This window comes from Calypte anna, chromosome 3, assembly GCF_003957555.1.
Source record: "Calypte anna isolate BGI_N300 chromosome 3, bCalAnn1_v1.p, whole genome shotgun sequence".
Lineage (NCBI taxonomy): Eukaryota > Metazoa > Chordata > Aves > Apodiformes > Trochilidae > Calypte > Calypte anna.
In genome coordinates, this window is record NC_044246.1 from 104,016,785 (window position 1) to 104,036,371 (window position 19,587).

A 19,587-nucleotide genomic window follows, 5' to 3' on the forward strand; every position below is an offset into this window, starting at 1 on the left:
CAAGATCAAATATATTTATCTCCATCTTGCTTTGAAATATACTTCCTCTTACTGACCTTGAGCTCCCTGCAATCCTTTGTTCATACTGAAGCTTTAAAAAAAAAAATTTGATTTACAGCTGACTTCACACCCATTGTCACCTTCCATCTCCTCACCCCAAGCCAGATATTCCAATTGCAAAATAACTATACAAAAGTTTTGGACTTTGCAAATCTGGGCAGGCTGTGCTTGCTTGGGCCACTTAACTGAAACATCATAAAACCCAGTAATTACTTCTTAGTCTTTGCCAAAACTCAGTTTATTCACCTGTAGGGAGAAGAGAGAGATACAGAAGTCTTCTGTTACAACAATATACTTGGATTTTTACTCATGTAACTTAAAACTGACACCAACCTTTACTAGTTGTTTTTCTTTCTAATAATCACTGCTCCAGATGATATCTGATCAGGTGGATGTGGTTCTGCACTGTGGACTAATGAGACATTTCAGATATTAATTTTCTGTACTGCACACACTCGGACTAGGACTCTGTCATCTGACAGAGCTCCTGAGAGCACATGCCATTATATTGACCAAAGATTCAGGAGGGATTGAGAAGTGTCAATTTTCTTACCAAGTCTGTGTTTCCCAGGATTGCATCTCCTTGGACAAAGAAAGCCTGGAGAGTGTTGCATAGTGCTGCAGATTACCACACTGCAGTGGAAATAGAGCTACAAAACAAGAATAGTTGTATTAGAGAATAACAGAATTGTTTTGGTTGGAAAAGGCCTTTAAGATCATCTGTCCAACCATTAACTTAACTCTACCCAGCCCAGTGCTAATCACCACATCTACACATCTTTTAAAGACCTCTATGGATGGTGACTCAACCAAGTCTCTGGACAGCCTGTTCCAGTGTTTAATAACCCTTTCAGTGAAAAGGTTTGTTCTAATATCTAAAGTTCCCCTGGTGCAACTTGAGGCCATTTCCTCTCATCCTATTGTTTGTTTCTTGGGAAACAGTATTTTAAGGTAGTTGTGGAGAGTGATAAGGCCTCAGCCTCTGTTTTTTCCCCACCAGACTAAACCACCCCAGTTCCTTCAGATGCTCCTCATAAGGCTTGTTCTCCAGACCCTTCACTACCTCCATTGCCTTTCTCTGGACTCACACCACCACCTCAATGTCTTTCTTGTGGCATGAGGGCCCCCAAACTGAGCATGGCATTGAAACACAGTATTTAAACACTGGACACAGAATTTTGTACAGGGAAATTTTATTTGGCAAACACCTGGTATGGGTGCTTACCCGAAAGAAGAAGAAAAAAATCAAAACACATGGCAAAGTGGATTGACTTTCTTTACTACCCCTATAATATTATGCCTTCAAGAAGGTGGCTAATAGACCCAGGCTGCTTGTGGCCAGCTGAGACCTTACACAGCATTTGCTGCACCCACCACTCCAGGCTCATGCATTAGGACTGCCAACAGCACAAGACCAGCTGAAGATATCTCACCTGCTCTTGTAACAGAGTTGTGCCTTGTACAAAAGTGAACATCTTCACTTCAAATCTCTTTAGGTGTTGAGGGGATTTTACTCTGAGGCTGTAATTAACTTCATGGAAGACAGTTCTGTAGGAGTCTTGGCTGTTTACACACCTTTTTGGGAAAGTGAAAGAAAATGTACTTCATCTAAATCTTCATCACTTCAACCAGATCTTTAAGCAAAGCAAGGAGGTGAAATACAGAGCAATTTTGTTTCTTTGTTTCCCTTAGACCCCATTATGGATGGAGCCTTCCCCAGTCATAGTCACTGCCTTTGGTCATAGCCAGGGTTGCTTCTTGTTCTTCTTAATCATAACCACTGTGCCCACACCAACATACACTTCACAGCCCAGCAACAATTGGGAAAAGTATCCAAATTGTATCCAAGCTGACATCTCCTCTTCCTCTTTGCCCTCACCTTTAGGTAAGGGGCCTTGTGCCAAAGTTACCAAATACAGGAGGGAAGGTCTCCTTACCCGTGTATAAGAACGGGCCACTGGGGAAGGCTGTCCTGGCTTTGGGAGTTTGTAGCCCAGCAGTTATCCAGGTTTAGTTCTAGTCTCTCATCTTTAGGCTGGAGCAATTCAACTTCAAAATACAGTGACTCTCTCAGGTATTTTACCACAGGATAATCTGATTCCTGGTAGTGCTCCAAGTAAGATTTATCTGGAATAGAATACTGACACTAGAATTTCATTTTAAAGCATGGGTATTAAAAAACCTTTCATCTTTACTCTTCTTTCCACCATCATTTACCCTGTCACAGTAATATTAAAATCTGGAAAACTGCATGAATGACACAAAATAGGATGGCAGAAAAGTAAAGATCTGGCAATGAAACCAAAGATATAAACTATATTGCTTGGCTCTAGGGTTTCAGGAGTGAGACACTCCTGCTTTTCCAAAACCCATAGGAGTAAAATGCTCACTCAAAGCTGTCTCTGTAAAGATCCTAGGAGGAAGGGGAAGAGAAGGAAAAAAATCATTAGGGCCACTACACTCCAATCAGGGCAAGGGTTTAGTTCAAGCTTCAGTTAGCCCTTTCTGATAGCAGTGTTCCCCTTTTACAGCAGTACTGCCTACAGCTTTGTCTGATATAGGTTACAATTATTATTTCAAGTTGGTGCTAACTCTGCTAAGCAGCACTCAGGAGTTGGTAGGAGAGAGAAACACCCATCACATCCAGTACACAGAACTTTTAACCTGCCCAGACCAAGCAGGAAAAAACCACACAAGTGCTAAATCTGATCCACTATGGATATTTGATCACTTATGTTGCATTATTATTATTAACGTGGTTTCCATTCTATCCTTGAAGACATTAAAAAAAGCATCTGGACATGGTCCCAGGAAACTTGTTTTAGGTGGATCTGCTTAAGCAGAGTGGATGGACAAGCTGACCTTTAGAAATCCCTTCTAACCTCAGCTTTTCTGAGATTCTATGGAATCTAATCATAAATGTTACCTTTGAAAAGCTTTAATGAAAGACCAAGAGAGCCAAACCCTTGCTTAATACTGGGTGGGGAGTTCTTCTTAGATTCATATTGGACATCAGTGGTCTGCTTAATTGTATACCAGCATACAAATTTCAATCTGAGGGAAGAAGTTTAGTATTAGATTTTCAGAAACCAAAAATACCTGGAACAACCTTATTCTAGGAAATAACACTTACTGGTAAACTGGTATATTGTTGCCAGGTCTGTAATAGAGTACATCATTTTCATATGCCATAACTGTGCTATTGAACTGAAAGATACATATCATTACAAACAGGACATTAGAATTTACTTTGGTTCTGACAAAATATCCACACCCCTTGACTTAACTGCCAGATTGCACTGAGCAGAGTGCTCTTAGGAATGGCCAGAAATTACCAGCCAACAGCCCTGTGCCTACTAACCTAAAGCTGACAGCTATGCCAGACTTGGGAAGAAATACTTTACTAGCAAACATTACCTTGAATATGATATAACATCCAGGAAAATGAATGCACTGGCCCTCAGAAAGAGAGAGATCAGTCTTTTCTGTTGACAAATCAATGCACAGCATAAAGATGCAACACTTGCAGAAGCAAGATGCAGTTGTGGTGACCTGAACTTGAACACGATCTGTTTGAACATGATTTTATCATGTTTATCATGTTTATGCAGTATGTAGGTGAGAGGCACAGACACACTGTAGTCTTGGGCCAGGTAGCCATTAGCAGCCCCTAACCAGCTTCTCCAAGGCATGTGGCTATGGCAGCAGCAAAAATCACATTCAAGTCCATTACTAAGCAGTTCAGAAGAGTCATACTGAAGGCTACATTCAGAAAACATCTCTGGCCTTAAACATCTGGATTTTTTGTTTTTTACCAAATAAGACTCCTGCCTAACTGAATTTAGTGCAAATGTACTACGTGACAAAAAGTCAGCTGTGACCTTCTTGCAGATTCTGCTCAACTCTGAACCTTCACCAGTTCTAGTAACAACTCTACCCCAAACAGAGTAAACTAAGCCCTTGCCTTTCTACTGGTTCCACAAGTGTTCAAGTCAAAGCTGAAGGTTGCAGTCTTTTCTGTCACCAGGCTTGGTTTGCACCTTCTGTCTCTCAGGACAAGCCAGCTGGTGTCCAGGTCTGCAACTCCTGCCAGTTTTATTGCAGTAATAACCACTGACCCATTGGGCAGACACTCTGAAAGAAAGAAAAAAAACCCAAAAAACCCCCCCAGAAAATCTCATACAAATCAGGGCTCAAACTCCTTAACCTTGTAGCCTAAGCACAACAAAGATGTTCCTTATGGATTTGCTTTCAAGTTTTTTATGAGCTCACAGTAGTAACTTCTGAGCAATAGAGTAAAACATCAGATTTTCTTCAAGCTGCCAGCAGAGAGCGCAATTCATGGACAAAGCTGGTAATTCCACTTCCCTTCCTTCTTCTAAGAGCTCTCACCCTCTTCCAAAAGAGATTTTCAGTAATGAGCAGCTTTAGAGTTACTAATTTATACGCTGAGCATCTGCTTACTGCCTCTCCTCCCCACCCCCCCAAAAAAAAAAAAAAAATTAAAAACAATCCTCAAACCAACCCCAGAAACCCTTTAAAAAAAGCTTTATAGTTTTGGCAGTGTGAGGTGAAATAAAGTTTCCCTCTTCCTTCCCCATCCTTACTAAACAGTGCAGTCACTACAATCTGTAATTTCACTTGTCTTGTAGAAAATGACAGGCAAATAGATTATCACACAAGTATAAACCCTAGAAACACTTCAGAGTGCACGGGCTTGTGTGACTTCGTTCTCCAACTCAAAGAACATGAACATCCCCAAACATGTTATTACGTATGAGCTCTGAAGGAGAAAATCTGCAGGAAATTGAGAAGTCCCTCCTATTAGCCAAGGTGATGCCATCCTTCAAGGTTAAATGGAGTGAAGCTTTTATTCCAGAAGTATGAAAATCCTAGAGATGACAATTGCAGGTTAAACAAAAGAATAAAGACTCACTGTTCATCTAAAATATTCAAAAGCTCAGATGGCAAGTTATCAAAAGACAAAGGTAATGGTTCTTGAGCAAAGTCAAATCCATAGAAGTTTTTTTCACCTGGAAGTCTGGTTTTCAGTCACTTCACAATAGATGTGATAAAAACTGTTGCTTGTACAGTCACCATTGAAAAAAGTTCAGCTTTAAAGTGCTTACTGAACGTTATTTTCTTGCCTATATCTGCAAACATTAACCAAGGGAAAACAAAGTTTTCTTTGAAGGGCAAAAAATAGTCCTCCATTAGTCTCTTGAAGCTTATCTCAAGGAGAAGTCTTATTTCACCATGAAGGACAGTGTGCCATGTTCTCATCTCACAGCTAGATAGAGCACACCTTTTAATTGCTACAGTGCTGGCATCCTTACCTCATAGTTCACGTGGGAAGAAAGGAAAGGGACAGAGATTGTCAGGTGAGTGCCATTGTCCCTCAGGCTGTAGTTGTGCTTCTGTGCAGCCTCTGGAGTCATGTGCCAGTCTGAGATGAAGGGCAGCCAGTTTTGGTCCACATTCCCATGAGTGATAATGACATGAAAGTTCCTCTCATGGCAAAATCCTCTTGCACTGGGCAGTACTGTAATACAATCAAGATTCAGCCAGCACACCAGCTGCCATTAGAGTTTCATAGGGCTGTTTAGGACTGAAAGTATCCCTGGCTGAAATTAACAGCTGAGCTTACAGCCAGACTGGTACAAGTTTTAACCAAGTTCCACTAGTTTACCTGCATCTTTAACTGCTGACACTATCACAACTGGGACAGTGAAGGTCTCACTTCTTGGATGGGTCACAAATGCAAGTGTGACATTCAGGGTGTATGCTCTGATGCCTGGGCTCACATACTAAGAAAAATATATTTAGGAATAAAGAAATCACCACATGATATAATGCTTTCTGTACCATGGTATGCCCCAGTGTCTTAGTACACACCTCCTTCTTAATGCTTGGTGCATCAAATGGGACTTGTATTACATAGGCTTTGCTTCCATTAGCATGTCTGATCTCATATGTTAGATATCCATGCTGAGCAGCATCAGGTACAGCAATAATTGCTCCCTCAGTGCTTAAGTTCACAAGCTCCACATCTGGGAGGAACATTCCCACTGTCACATTCATCAGCCTTGCACTCAGATTTGAATCTGAAAGGGAACATGACAATATTAAGCTCTTAACAGTACCAAAACCTTCAGTAAATTCAGCATTGGCTACTTACTGCTGGTTATAGCAAATTCTACTTGTTCAAATGGTGTTTCTATCTCCTTGATGATGGTATGTTTGGTTAGTCCCCATTTGCTGTCTTTCCATTGATGTTCCAAGAAGAGGTTGATGGCATATTTTGCCCCACATCGTCCACTGCTCACAGAAGTCTAGAATTCCAAATCAACATCCTTTAGTATAACATGGTTTTATATTACAGTTGTATTGTAGCATCTCAAGGTCAGGTAGAGCTAAAGATCCAAATATTGTCTTTACCAGCTCGGGAATCATGAACTCTCAGGTGGCACTTGCTGTATCCCTATGAGCTTAGGTTCTCAGAATATTCCGATGACTTCCTTTGGAAAATTGTCCCCCACTCCCTAGTTTCAAAGCAGCAGTGGACTATTGCACCAGTGGAAGGGCTCCTTTTACAACTTCCTCTGAATTTCAGTTGTCGCATTTACCCAGGATTTGTATCTAAATCTAGTTGCCCACCCAAATATCATACAGCCTAAGGGACAAATGGGCTGTTCCCATTCTATTAAATGCTCTCTGTAAGATAGGACAGACCCCATGCATCCTTTACAGTTCAGTTAGAACTCTCTCGAAGGTGTATGACAGCAGGATTAAAACCAAAAACTGCTGACCTGAAAAAGGAGATAAATTAATACTTCTGTGTAGGTTTATGTTTATCTGTGCTTGTAAAAACAAATTCTTCACAAAGTGGTGCTTATGAGAGCTACCTTTGGTCAGTTCTTTTAGAATTTTTAGTATACCCATTCTTCCCCTTCACCTCCAGCCTTGAATTGTAAGGAAGATGTATTATTCCTTCTCAGAAAGGAGAACAGGAAGCCTGTTGCCTAGCACCTAACGCAAGTCACTAACCTTGTAGTAGCCACCATCTGCACCTATAGGTATCTTCATTGTAATTGAATTTAAGTCATTCAATAAAACATATTTCCTGGCAGCCATTTCTTTGGCAGAAAGTTTGTGTAGATCCACACCAGCTTCAACACACACATCCTTAAATCTTGTAGCTCCAGCAGAGAGCAGTTGGGTGTATTTTGGAACAGTCCAGATGATCGTTTTGTTAACATAGTCCACACCATCTTAGAGACAAGATATAAAGATCTGTCAGCTCCCTACTCTAGTTGTAAATCAGTCCCTGTACATCTAGGCGTTTGAGTAAGGTGCTGCATTTCTCACCTACAGGACATGCCACCGCAGAATCCACCATCAGGATCACCCATCCCTGCTTGTAAAGTATACTTGATCTCACTGCAGAAAAATTAATTCCCCGATCCTGTAGGAAGAGATCTGGTTAGAATTTCACAGCTTGGAAGCTTAGAGGGCCAGAATGAGCATACCAACCTTGACCAGCTGAATTTGCTCAGCAGTGTATGGCACTCGGAGCAGAACCCTGGTGTCTGTGATGTTGAGTCCATAGCCTGCTCTCCAAGCATCTCTCACAAGCAGAGCTTTTTTTTCTTCTGGCTGATGAAACACTATTTGCCATATTGAGGCTTCATTTGCTTTTGCCTAGCCAGAGAGATTAAGAATTTAAACATGCTGTTTAAAATAACAGATTTACTATATTAAATGATTTATTGTATTGAACCACCCAGCAGTTTTGTTGACTTATTCTAACTGCTGCTAGTGAAACAAACCTCCAGCTTCACCCCACCCCATACAAACAGAAATCTTTCCATATTAAGAGCAGAGAATTTGTGCACTGTAAATTCAGGGTCTCAGAAGAAAAAAGCCTATCTACAGTTAATTCCTGGGCCATGACATCTTAGTAACAGTTTTTGGTGCATAGTTTCTTGCCTGAGGAAGTTTATATATATATATATATATATGTATGAATACATATATTTATATATATATATATATATATTTAAGCATTTTGAGAAATCACTTTCCATTTCTTCCTTGCAAACATGACCTATAGCTGTATGTATTTCTAACATGTAAAATATCCATACCAAAAGCACTTGGTACAGAAATTCTGTTCTTCCTATTTTTGAAAGAACATTGTGTACTGTGTGGACACAGAAGAGATCGATGGTTGTATCAGAAGCAGTGCTGGCTTTTACTAGGAAAAAACCCTGTAGTTTTACCTCTGGAGAGGCAAGAGTCCTGTCCTCAGCTTCATCTTGAAGAAAACTTTCTACAGTCTGTGGAACTGCCCTCCTGATGGAAACCTAAAGGGAAAAATCTTCCATAAGGGGTTTACTGATGGTTCCTCTCTTCAACATATTACAAGACTCTTTCAAAGGAGGTTAGCATTTTCCAGAAGGACATTTCCTCCCACCAAGCAAAGAAATATGGTATAAAATGTCATCATTCATGGTGCATTATTTATAGTCCACTTGATTTCAGCTTCTTTTATTTTCTACCCATCTTCCCATTTCTACTCTCTGCTTAGGCTAGAAATTCGTTCTTAAGTCTCTTGTCCTCTTCCTAGAGGAGTCCTTTTTCTCCTCTCTGAATTTCACTCCTGCAAATTCAGTAAGGGAACTTCCCTCATAGAATCATAGAATTGGCTGGGTTGGAAGGGACCTCAGAGATCATCGAGTCCAACCCTTGAAATGGTATTTCAGAAAGGATGCATTCCTGTTATCTCAAATAAGATACTTTAAGGCAACACTGGCTGTGCTTAATCCATTAGTTTAACCTTTTGAATACCATTTCACAGCTTTATTTGCTAGTAATGCTGCCAAGTAGACTATATCAGCATAATACAAATGCACCACTATACTAGAGATGCCTGCTGTGCATTCACTACTGAGCTGTTTCTGGAAGTGCATTCACATTGTGTTCCCAACACACATTCCTAGAATTTAATCACTTTACCTCCCTACCTTACTTGCAGTACCTTCCCTTATGTACAGCTGGTACTTACCTCCATGTAGTTACTTTCACATACTAACTCCCTAGGACTCCATGGACCATAATGGCAACTTGCACTTTTCATATAAGTTGTAGCATTTTTCATATCAGGAGTATAGGATGCTTTGATTTGTATTGTCACTATGAACACATCCTCCTGCACAGACAGAGAGCACTTGTTGCAAGACCGATTTTCCTTAGTTAGGTACCACCTACCCTTGTGACTGAAAAATAAATTTAAAAAATCCACCCACCATCCTCTAAATGGAAGAGAAACTCCATACTGGAGCATTATTGCTTTCTACTTGGTTGACTCCATAGCTTATATGCATTCATGCTTCCTGCTACATAGTAACATATACTTTTGGGTAGGCTCAGAACTGAACAACAACAACAAAAAATCTCACTAAAATATAGTTATATTTGTTTTATGACATAGTATCAGCAAACAAACAGCCAAAGCTCTTAAGCTTTTACCCTAATGTGTTGCAGGCACTAAATGTGAGAGGAGAGCACAACACAGCTGCCAGAGAGAATTCCCTATTCTTATCCAAGAGAAAACAGTTTTTCTTCAAGGACAGATGTGATCTGCTTATTCTCGTGCTCACCCAGAGGAGCCATTCACATGTCACTACCATAGAATATTCTCTGAACTCTGAATACATTCAAGGAGAATTGAACAGTTCTCTGGAAACAGATATTCAAGACATAATGCCAACTCAATTAGTACCTATCAATACCTTGGTAATCTTTTTCATGCAGGTTGTACATAAGAGCACTGTAGGCACAATTCCTATGGTATGCTTACCTCTAAGTGAGAATGGCAGCTTAGTGCAGAAGCATGAAACTCAATGTTACTCCACTTGCTGTACATTACTCTGTAGCCACACTGTGATGCCATGGTGTCATCTAGCTCCCAGGCTATGCCAGATTGATCTGTGGGCAATTTGTGAATGGTGGTATTAATGAGTACAACTCCTGCTCTGCAAACTCCTTGAGCAACCTGCCCTTGCTGAGGGTTCAGCTAACCCTGCTCTAATAGGGCCCAACAGTATGCACTGGGCTCAGACATAGGATTGGAAAGTGGTGAAAGATCTGTAACAAAGTCTATAAAACATAAGAAAAGTAAAATTACAGACAGACAGGGACAGGAAACACCAGCAGTATAAGGGCTGAAAATGGAAAAAAAAAAAATCACCAATGCTGATAGATACTAAACCCTAAAGGGACAAAAAACCCAGTCAGAACAGAACAGTCAGTTAGATCGTAAGCACTGAAGCTGTCAGGATTGACAGATAATGACAGCCTAGTAAAATCAGGAGCCTGAGCTGCAGCTGGCATAGAACTATATTTCTCTAATGTCTACCTGGCCACCACAGTCTCTTCATGGGTCTTATCAGAATGACTAACACACCAAAGATTCACTTGAATGTTTTATAGGCTACTAAACTGTCTTTCTGGTTTTGGGCTTTAAATCACACATTTCAAGATTTTGGGTTTTTTTCTTAAAAAAATTACTGATTTTTGCTTTTAAGCTTTTCATATGCCAGTTACAGTCTTTATTTGTGGATAGATGAAGATGCTTGAAAAGAAAAGATATATTAATCAAATTTTCATGCAAGTTTAACATTCTAGGAAGACAGATGTTATGGATATCACAGAATATACCTAGTTAGACAGCTAACTAGTTCAGAGATATAGTTCAAGGCCAAGTTTACATTTTATACCTATGATCTTACATCTAATGATGTTTATAGGCAAAAAGCTATCTCACTCTGCCCTTTCAGGGCACTCTTTTGTGCTCTTCACCTAAATGCACCACTTGTTGACCACTAAATCCATAGCCAGAAGGCCCAGCTAATTTTTCTTGAACCTCATTATGAATTTATTTGCTTCCATGAAGACCCATACCTGAAAGCAAGGAAGCTGGAAAGCTGCTGGTATAAAACCAGTAACACAGTACCAGCTTTAGCTAGGGAATTTTCAGAATAGTATGTGCTCTTACTAGGGAGCATTTTTGCGAAGAAGGAAATCTACCAGCTTTAAAGCTTTAACAGGACTAGAAACTGCCACTTCCATTTCAGTTTGATAGCCATGATTAGATTTGACATTGCTGAGTTATTCCACAAGCCTACAGGATAAGTTAGACAAAAATAAAGTTAACATTTGGCTTTACTTAAAATGAGGTTCTGTATATTAAGCTCTATCCTTAGCATAATCCATGGGACTCTAATATATGTGGACCACAGAGAATTTTAAGCATTTCACCATGTGTAATTCTCTCTACAAGTTCTTCACTATCAACTTACCAACCACAGAAAAAGATAAGTATTTGTCTTCAAAGTATTCTGCTCTCAGTGTTATACACAAAAGGTTCCCCAAGCACTCCGAACTTATGGGTCCTATGTGGAAGACATTGAAATGCCAGTAAGTAGGGAATTAAAGATAACATACAAACAGAAATTTGTTACTGTGCAGATTGCTTTGTAAAAAGTCAGTGTTATGGAAGTCATATTCCAGAATCTCCGGTCAGTGCATGTTAGCCTGGTGGGGTTTTTTTTATTTTTTTAAGCAAACAATATTTCCAGGAGAAAAAACAGCCCTGAAATTAGTGTCCCATTATTAACTATGTCCAATCATCTAGCAATATTACCTGCAGCAGCCATTCATGGAAACAATTTTGAAACAGGGTCAAAAAAGCATGAAATTGGCTGCTCCAATCTGGACACCTTACATGGAATAAAACAGAACAAGAAAGTCCCCTCACCTTCCTGAGAAGAGGAAAAGCCAACTCCTAAAACAAAAACCGACAACAAAACATAACCAAGAAAACACCCCCTCAAACATACTTCAAAATGAAACAAATTACCTGGTCTTTCTTGGGTCCATATTTCAGAGATTAACATCCCTATTAGTAGCAACCTGTAAGAGAAGAGAGGCATTAGAAGCACCTTCAGGTGGGGCAACACCAGGCTAACAAAGTTACATGCTCAGAAAATTCTCGTCTAGATATTAAATTATTCTGAAGTTTAAAGCTATAGATCTAGACTTGGAAATCACAGGATGAGGTTTTTCCTTGGGCACTAATAGAAAATTAGAGAAAGTAACTCAGAGAAGTTAATATATTGCCTTCAGTCAGACCATGCATGTTCACCAGTGATGAAGCTCTCACCTCTGCACCAACCCCATTTTGCATTTGCCTTTTTTCCCTTACAGCCACACACAAACAAAAATCCTCTTTATCAGCTTTGCATAGAAAGCAAAGATTTTCTAACTTCTCCGAGTCTTGGTTTAAATAGACTGACACCTTTGTGCTGATGAACTTCAATTTCAGGTGTTCTCTCTCCTAACCATGTCACCTAATTCATGTCACCTGCTGATTTTCTTTTACTGGTTACATCTGCTCTGACATGGATCTTCCCACTTTGGTGGTTGCCAGCTCCTGACTTAGGAGGCTGTCAGAGGCCAGCAGGGCAGCTGGTGTTGTTCTGGTAAAGACTGTAGCATCTGGTAAAGACTGCATTGTTTCAGAACCACTTCTCTTCACTCTGTCTCCTCTGGGGAGGATTTTGCGTAGCACTGACAGCTAAGTCTCCCAGAAACAAATGTGCGAAGTGTAGCTGAAACTATTGATCTTTAGGGTAAGCACTCAAACCAAGAATAAAAGGGAACCCAGTTGGAGACTGATGGGTGTCATGAACTAAATGAAGATCTATCTCACCAAATGACCTGAGGGACATCTAGGTCAGAAGCCATACACAAATTTGGGGAAAACTAACTCAGAAACTGTGGAAGACTAGATTTGACCACAAAGAGATCAGAAGAAAGGGCAGTGGCTTTGCTGTGTGCTGAAAACAGAGAAGTTAATGGTCTGCAGGTGTGGTGTGGGAGGTTTAGATTAGCTAGAAGAAACCTCCTCACTGAAAGGGTAATTAAACACTGGAGTAGGCTGCCCAGGGAGGTGGTTGAATCACCACCTCTGGAGGTGTTTAAGAAACTTGTAGATGTGGTGCTTAGGGACAAGGTTTAAGCGCAACACTTGGTAGAGTTAGATTATGGTTGGACTCAATCTTGAAGGTCTGAATGATTCTGTGATCTGTGATTCTGTGAAGTTATACTTGTGGCCCTGGGTCCAGACCAGTGACAGCTTCCCAGCATCATCAGCATGGATTCACTCTGGTCACTGCAGATCATGCATGAGAGTGTGATGTCCCTGGGGCTGCTGAGCTGAAGTGCTGATGGTCAGAAGGTGATCACGCCAGTTCACATGCAAATGGGTTCCTGTGATAACTGTTCACATTTTCTGTAAGTGTTGAATACTGATCAGGAGTACTAAACAATAGGTCAGCAGCCTAAACAATAACAACTGCAATGGTGTTTTAGTATTGTTTGTGATGAAGAGTGCTAGAATTCAGTATTCTTTGTCTTGGTCATCATTCTGTTCAGCTGCCAGTCACCCTGAGCAAATGTATCCTTAACTCTCAGAGCCATAGTTCCCCTGTGACAATGAAAATTTCTTCTCTTTCACGGCTTTGATTGATTTGATTTCCCCATTTTCCTTCAGGATCTATGTATTTTCTAGCAACTTTATGCGGATGGAAGCAACATCATACATGTCAACACATGCCATTGTTCCTCTTTGAGGCACTTTGCCAAGAGGCAAGCTCGGTAGTGATTCTTAATGAGCAGATTTTCCTGCTCCCCTCTCTAAATTAATATTCTATATCTAAACTCACCTTATATCGGGGATTCTCTTGTCATAGGCTCATGCCTGTAACAAGTGAAGGCTACAGAAACGTGAGGGATGGAGGATTTATTTGTAATTAACACCGACGTCCTCAGGAGGGAGCCTGAGACTCTCGCACTGATCCGCTCAGCTCTGTCCCTCCGCGCATCCCGGAGAGCGCATCCCGGGCACCGGCAGCGATCGGAGTTTGTTCTTAAACCTGACAATGATGACACGGGGTGGTTTTAGAGTGACGTTATTTATGCTGCTTATCCGCTGCTTTACTGCACCACTCACACATCTTTGAGAGTATATATATTAAAAAAAAATTGAATGTAAAAACCCAAGGTTTGTCGTGCTCACAGAATCATAGGTAGTTTGGGTTGGAAGGGACCTTTAAAGGTCATCTGGTCCAACCCCTGCAGTGAGCAGGGACACTGGCTAGATCAGATTATTCAGAATTCTGTCCAACTTAACCTTGAATGTTTGCAAGGATGGGAAATCTGCCACCCTTCTGTGCAACCTGTGCCTGTGCTTCATCACCCTCACTGTAAAAAATTTCCTTCCTTAGATCTAGTCTGAATCTGCCCTCCTTTAGTTTAAAACCATTCTTATTCTGTTGCAACAGGCCCTGCTAAAAAGTTTGCCCCCCTCCTTCTTACAGCCCCCTTTTAAGTATTGAAAGACCACAATAAGGTCTCCCGTGAGCCTTCCCTTCTCCAGGCTGTCTTCACAGGAGAGGTGCCCCAGCCCTCTAATCATTTTTGTGGCCCTCCTCTGGGCTCTCTCCAACAGCTCCATGTCTTTCCTGTGCTGAGTGACCCCAGAGCTGGACACAGTACTGCAGATGGGGGTTTCAACAAAGCAGAGTAGAATGGAAGAACCTCTCCATGCAGCCCAGGATGCAAGTGGCTTTCTGGGCTGTAAGCATATGTTGTGAGCTAATGCTGAGCTTCTCTTCAACCAGCATCCCCAAGTCCTCCTCAGATCTGCTCTCACACCCCTCACACCCCAGCCTGTGTTGATACCAGGTGTTGCTCCAACCCAAGTGCAGGACTTTGCACTTGGCCTTGTTGAACCTCATGAGGTTCACACAGGACCAGTTCTCCAGCTTGTCCAAATCCCTCTGGATGGCATCCCATCCCTCAAAAATATCAACAGCACCATTCAGCAGCTGTTGCATTTTACCTCTGAAACCAGTTTTACTCACAGTTGGTTTGTGTTGCTGATGTTTCCTCCTGAAATCCCCCCTATTTGATAAATTGTTAACTTCACAGAGTTTTCCTGAAAAGTACTATCCACCAAGGATACTATGTAAATAATGGATTATAATAATAAGTAAAACCCTGATCAGGCAGTCAGGGCTTAAGTATTGGGTATCCCAACCCTGTTCATTATTGCTGGAGTGGAGACAATTTGGCTTACAGTTTTCCTCCAGTGTGCAATGTATTTTTACAATATTTATTACAAAAAGGTTATTATGCTTCTGAACTTGATTTTAGGTACTACCAGGGAAGTGCCTGAGATTTCTCCTAGCTTGCATGATCTCCATTGACATTTAAAGAAGATCTGTACTGTTGACAAGCCCACTACAGCAATTGGTAAGTGTCAGTGTTGCTCCTGCTCTTCCACTCCAAACAGGTTCTAGCCATGTTTCCTTCAGCCCTTAATCCTTCAGCCTGCCAATACTTACCTGCAGGCCGAGGTTACAGGGCAGAGTGGCATCCTGGATGTGTCTTAGTCAGTTGTTGCAGTTTAAACAGTACAGGATCATGGAAATTAGCAACCACATACAGGAGTGTAAAAGAGAATTGCAGTGGTTCTGCTACAACAGCCTCATCACAGCTGTACTGAATCATTGTCCATCTCATTTACCCACACAGTCACTGTTTGTTTCCTTCTTTTTCTGGTTTTACCAATCAACCATAGCTAAATTTCTAGACACTTTATTTTCTGGGTTTTGGGTTTGTTTAATTTTTTGTTTTATCTTAGCATGCATCACATATTGTCTTGGACCATAATTATTATTCTGAGTAATAAAGTAACACAAATAAATCTGAGATTATTTATATTCAGTCAAACCTAAATTACCACCTGACACAACTAAAAAGCTCAATCTTACTTTGTAAATAATCCTAAAATGTAAAAGGCTTTACTCAAACTCTGTAGCCAGAAATGTCTAACATAACACAAAATTTTCTTTCTAGGTCTTTCAATCAGTAGCTGGGCAAGAAGAGGAAATTATGAAGTATTAGGAACACTTTCAAGGATAAATCTATGTGGGACCACATGCTGGTATCAGAATATCTTAATATTTCTGGCCTTTCAGCTAGTAACTGATCATTGTCCTAGAACAGGAAGTGACAGGGCAGTAGGGTCAGGTCATTTATTGCCATGACTCTTGGATGAAGTTGTAAAGGAGGTCTGTGCAATCTTATATGACTATTTCTTAAGCATACCTTGAAGGCTATTTTGAGAGCATTAAAAAATGTATGATAAATTAAAGACAAATCAGCATTTCTCTAGGATTGGGAAAAAGATAATTTTATGCTATTAGTAATAATAAAACCAAGAGAAATTTTGCAGTCTCATCCTCACAGAGTGACCCTTGCAAGACGTCCACAAGGAAATGTGTTACTCATTTTCTTCACAGGGTTGCAATTCAGAATAATAGATATTCAATCAAGTCCTTTACCTCTCTCTCTCTGTTTTGTTCTCCTCTAATGAATCTGTTCCTAGACAGTGTGTTCATAGGCTAGCTCAATTCAAATATTTTCCTTGAAAAAAAATGGGGAGACAGAAAGCACACAGTTCATCTGTAAGTGATGGCTGCAAGAGCAGACACATTAGATTGAATGAGGCCATTAACTAAAACTCAGCAACTTATGCTCAGCTGTCTTTGCTGCAAGATATGCCTCCTCTGAGGATATAAATTATTTCCTAAATCATCACTGACTTGATTTTCAGTTAGGCACAGTCCTGCTATGGGAGTATGGGGATCCCCAGAGAGTCAAGAAATATCTGTCTCAGAGTTATGAGTGGTTTCTTTGGACTCCCCCATACTCATGGGCAGTAGGTATGATGATTATCAGCTGACAATTCACAGAATAAAACACATTTAAAAGAGCAAACATTCCTAGGTAATGCTTTGTGTATGTTCTTTCTTCTCTGAATAGGTATTGCAGGGCATTTGAAACAGGCCTTCTCCCAAGAATGTTGTTCATGACCATATGTGCTGGTTTTACCTGGGATAGATGGTCTTCATAGTAGCTAGCACAGGGTTGTGTTTTTAGATTTGTGCCGAAAATAGTGTTGGTAACCAGGAGATGGGTTTTTTTACAGCTAAGCAGCACTTACACAGCATCAAGGCATTTTTTACACCTCATGTCACCCCATCAGTGAGTAGGCTGGGGATGCATAAGAAGCTGGGAGGGGACACAGCCAGGACAGCTGATCTCAGCTGACCAAAGGGATATTCCACACCCTATGAGGTCATAATGAACATATAAAGCTGGGGGAAGAAGAAGAAAAGGGGTAATGTTTGAAGTGATGGCTACAGTCTTTGCAAGTAACCATTATATGTGATGGACCCCTGCTTGCTAATGGGAAGTAGTGAATTATTTCCTTGTTTTAGTCTGCTTGTCTGTGTGACTCTTTCTTTACCTATTAAACTGTCTTTATCTCAGCCCCTGAGTTTCCCCACTTTTGCCCACCCAGTTCTCTGCCCCATCCCACCAGGAGAGACTGAGTGAGTAGCTATATGTGGCTTAGTTGCCAGCTGTGGGTAAACCAGCATATTTTCTTGTGAAATACATCATCTTTTGCAGATAGAGCATGCATGAAGCCATGCTTCCACCCCACCTTATCCCCACTCATGCTTTCTGAGTGTCATCTCCTTCGGTGTGGTAGCATAAGAGCAGTGAGTGCCCTCCCCTGAACCAGGACCATAACCTATGGAGTTATGTGCAAGACCTCCTAAAACTGAGAAGACCGTTCCTGAAGCTTGTCTATATCAATAATCTGAGCCAAATTAAACCAAAGAATCACACCAGGAAGTCATTTGGCCCTTGATGTCCAGTTAGAATTTGAGAATAGGAATTCATGTGTAGTGGAGAACAGTCTGTGGAAATGTCTGGAAGCAAATGCAAAGCAATTTAAATTACTCTGATAGCACAAAAGTGCTTTGTGTGGACAATTTAAGACATCTGCCCATGGTCCAGACATCTGTGTGCAATGAATACCATTTTTTGAACTAGCTCTTTATTTATCATTCAGTGATGTCCATTAATAATTGCTGCTCCTGTACAGCCCTATCTTTGTCTATATGTAGTTATATATGGTTACTTGACAACTGTAATAAACTAGGAAAGAATTACTTGTTCTTAAATTGAAAATACAATCTGTGATATAGTTCTATTTCAAATGCAGACAAACACATTTCAGTCTTCCCTCTCATTCTCTTGCTCTGTCTGTATTTGAGGATGATATTGGAAATTTATATCCTGCAAAGTAATGGACATATAAACTATCTCCTGTCATACATATGGATTGTACAGTTATAATCCTTCTGTATTTTTAGTTCATCTTCAGTTTCAATCCTCCTGCCGTGCTGAGGAACTCAGGCCTGTGCCCAGAAGCCACATTCCTTCTCTTCAGATAAATCAATTTATTTTCTTTGGTCACTCTGGATTTACACTCATGATTTCACTTAATTGTAATCCTATCTTTTCTCTTACTTATGTAAAGTCTTTGAGATCTTGCAATATCATTTACTTGTCTAGAACATAATCTTTGGTACTGTAAGAAGAAAAGAAGTTTTCTTTGGTGCAAGGCCATGCACCAATACTAATTAGATGTTGTAGCAACAGAGTTGGAAGTGAAAATAGTGTGTCGTCTTCTGCAAATAAACAGATTTGTTACCATCTCTTCCAGTGATTCAACACAGCATCTTATTAGCAGTCAAAATGAAGCAATAGAGAATCAAGGGAAGAGTAATCTTCCCGGAGTATCTTTATAAAAATTAACTTCTAAATCCTATTGTAATGTTTTTAATTAGGTTCATGCTTGTTATTGAAGTCTCTAAGGTTTAATACTGAAGTCTTGAACCAACCATAATCCAATCCTCTCTGGTTTCAGTCAGTTTTGGATTAGGTTCTCAAGGTTTGGAGGATGAGGCTGCCTGTGTTCCCAGTACACTGTAAACAGTAAAAATCTTTTTTTATTTGATTGACTTATTTTGAAATTTGGAAGTGTACTCAATTGCATGTGTTTATCTGCACTGTTTTGCAGATAGAACTCCATATATCCCACGTTGAAAAAGAAAAGTTTAAATTCTGATGAGCTGTCTCCTCTCCCCAGAACTGGCAGCTCCCCAGTATTAGGTTAAAGGTCTCACAGCAATTTTCATAATGGTTAGGGGGCAACCCTGGCTTTTATCCAGATTTATTTCTTCTGTGGAACAGATTCTAATCATAAAGATTGAAATGATGAATGACCTTTATACAGGACCATGAAAGAGATGGATAAGGTCTGGGAACACCCTCACCTTGTGCAATGGATTGTGCAAGGAACCAGTCGGTCTCTTACATACAGACAACTCTGTGAACAAGCCCAGAGAGGCAAAACACAAGGGGCTTATCCTCCAATTTAACTTCACAGTAATCTGTGGGAAAGACTGTGCTAAAGAAAAGCCATGCTCCTTCTTCCAAACTCCCTTTCTAATTTTCCCCCTTTATTATCTTGAGGAA

The 19,587-nt window shown here is 40.4% G+C and overlaps 1 protein-coding gene across 1 annotated transcript; it reads right to left on the reverse strand.

Moving 5' to 3' along the window:
* Positions 1 to 298: 298 nt before the first annotated feature.
* On the reverse strand, positions 299 to 15,023 carry LOC103529815. The gene is made up of 21 exons (XM_030447581.1): positions 14,885 to 15,023; positions 11,882 to 11,908; positions 11,424 to 11,516; positions 9,923 to 10,050; positions 9,128 to 9,271; positions 8,343 to 8,426; positions 7,594 to 7,761; positions 7,429 to 7,525; positions 7,108 to 7,331; positions 6,239 to 6,392; positions 5,956 to 6,164; positions 5,750 to 5,867; positions 5,397 to 5,602; positions 4,835 to 4,952; positions 4,025 to 4,194; positions 3,194 to 3,267; positions 2,987 to 3,114; positions 1,998 to 2,187; positions 1,494 to 1,635; positions 614 to 710; positions 299 to 306 (listed from the first exon to the last, which is right to left on the reverse strand). The coding sequence occupies exons 1-21, from the start codon at positions 15,021 to 15,023 to the stop codon at positions 299 to 301; spliced, it is 2,718 nt and encodes a 905-aa protein (XP_030303441.1).
* Positions 15,024 to 19,587: the final 4,564 nt, after the last annotated feature.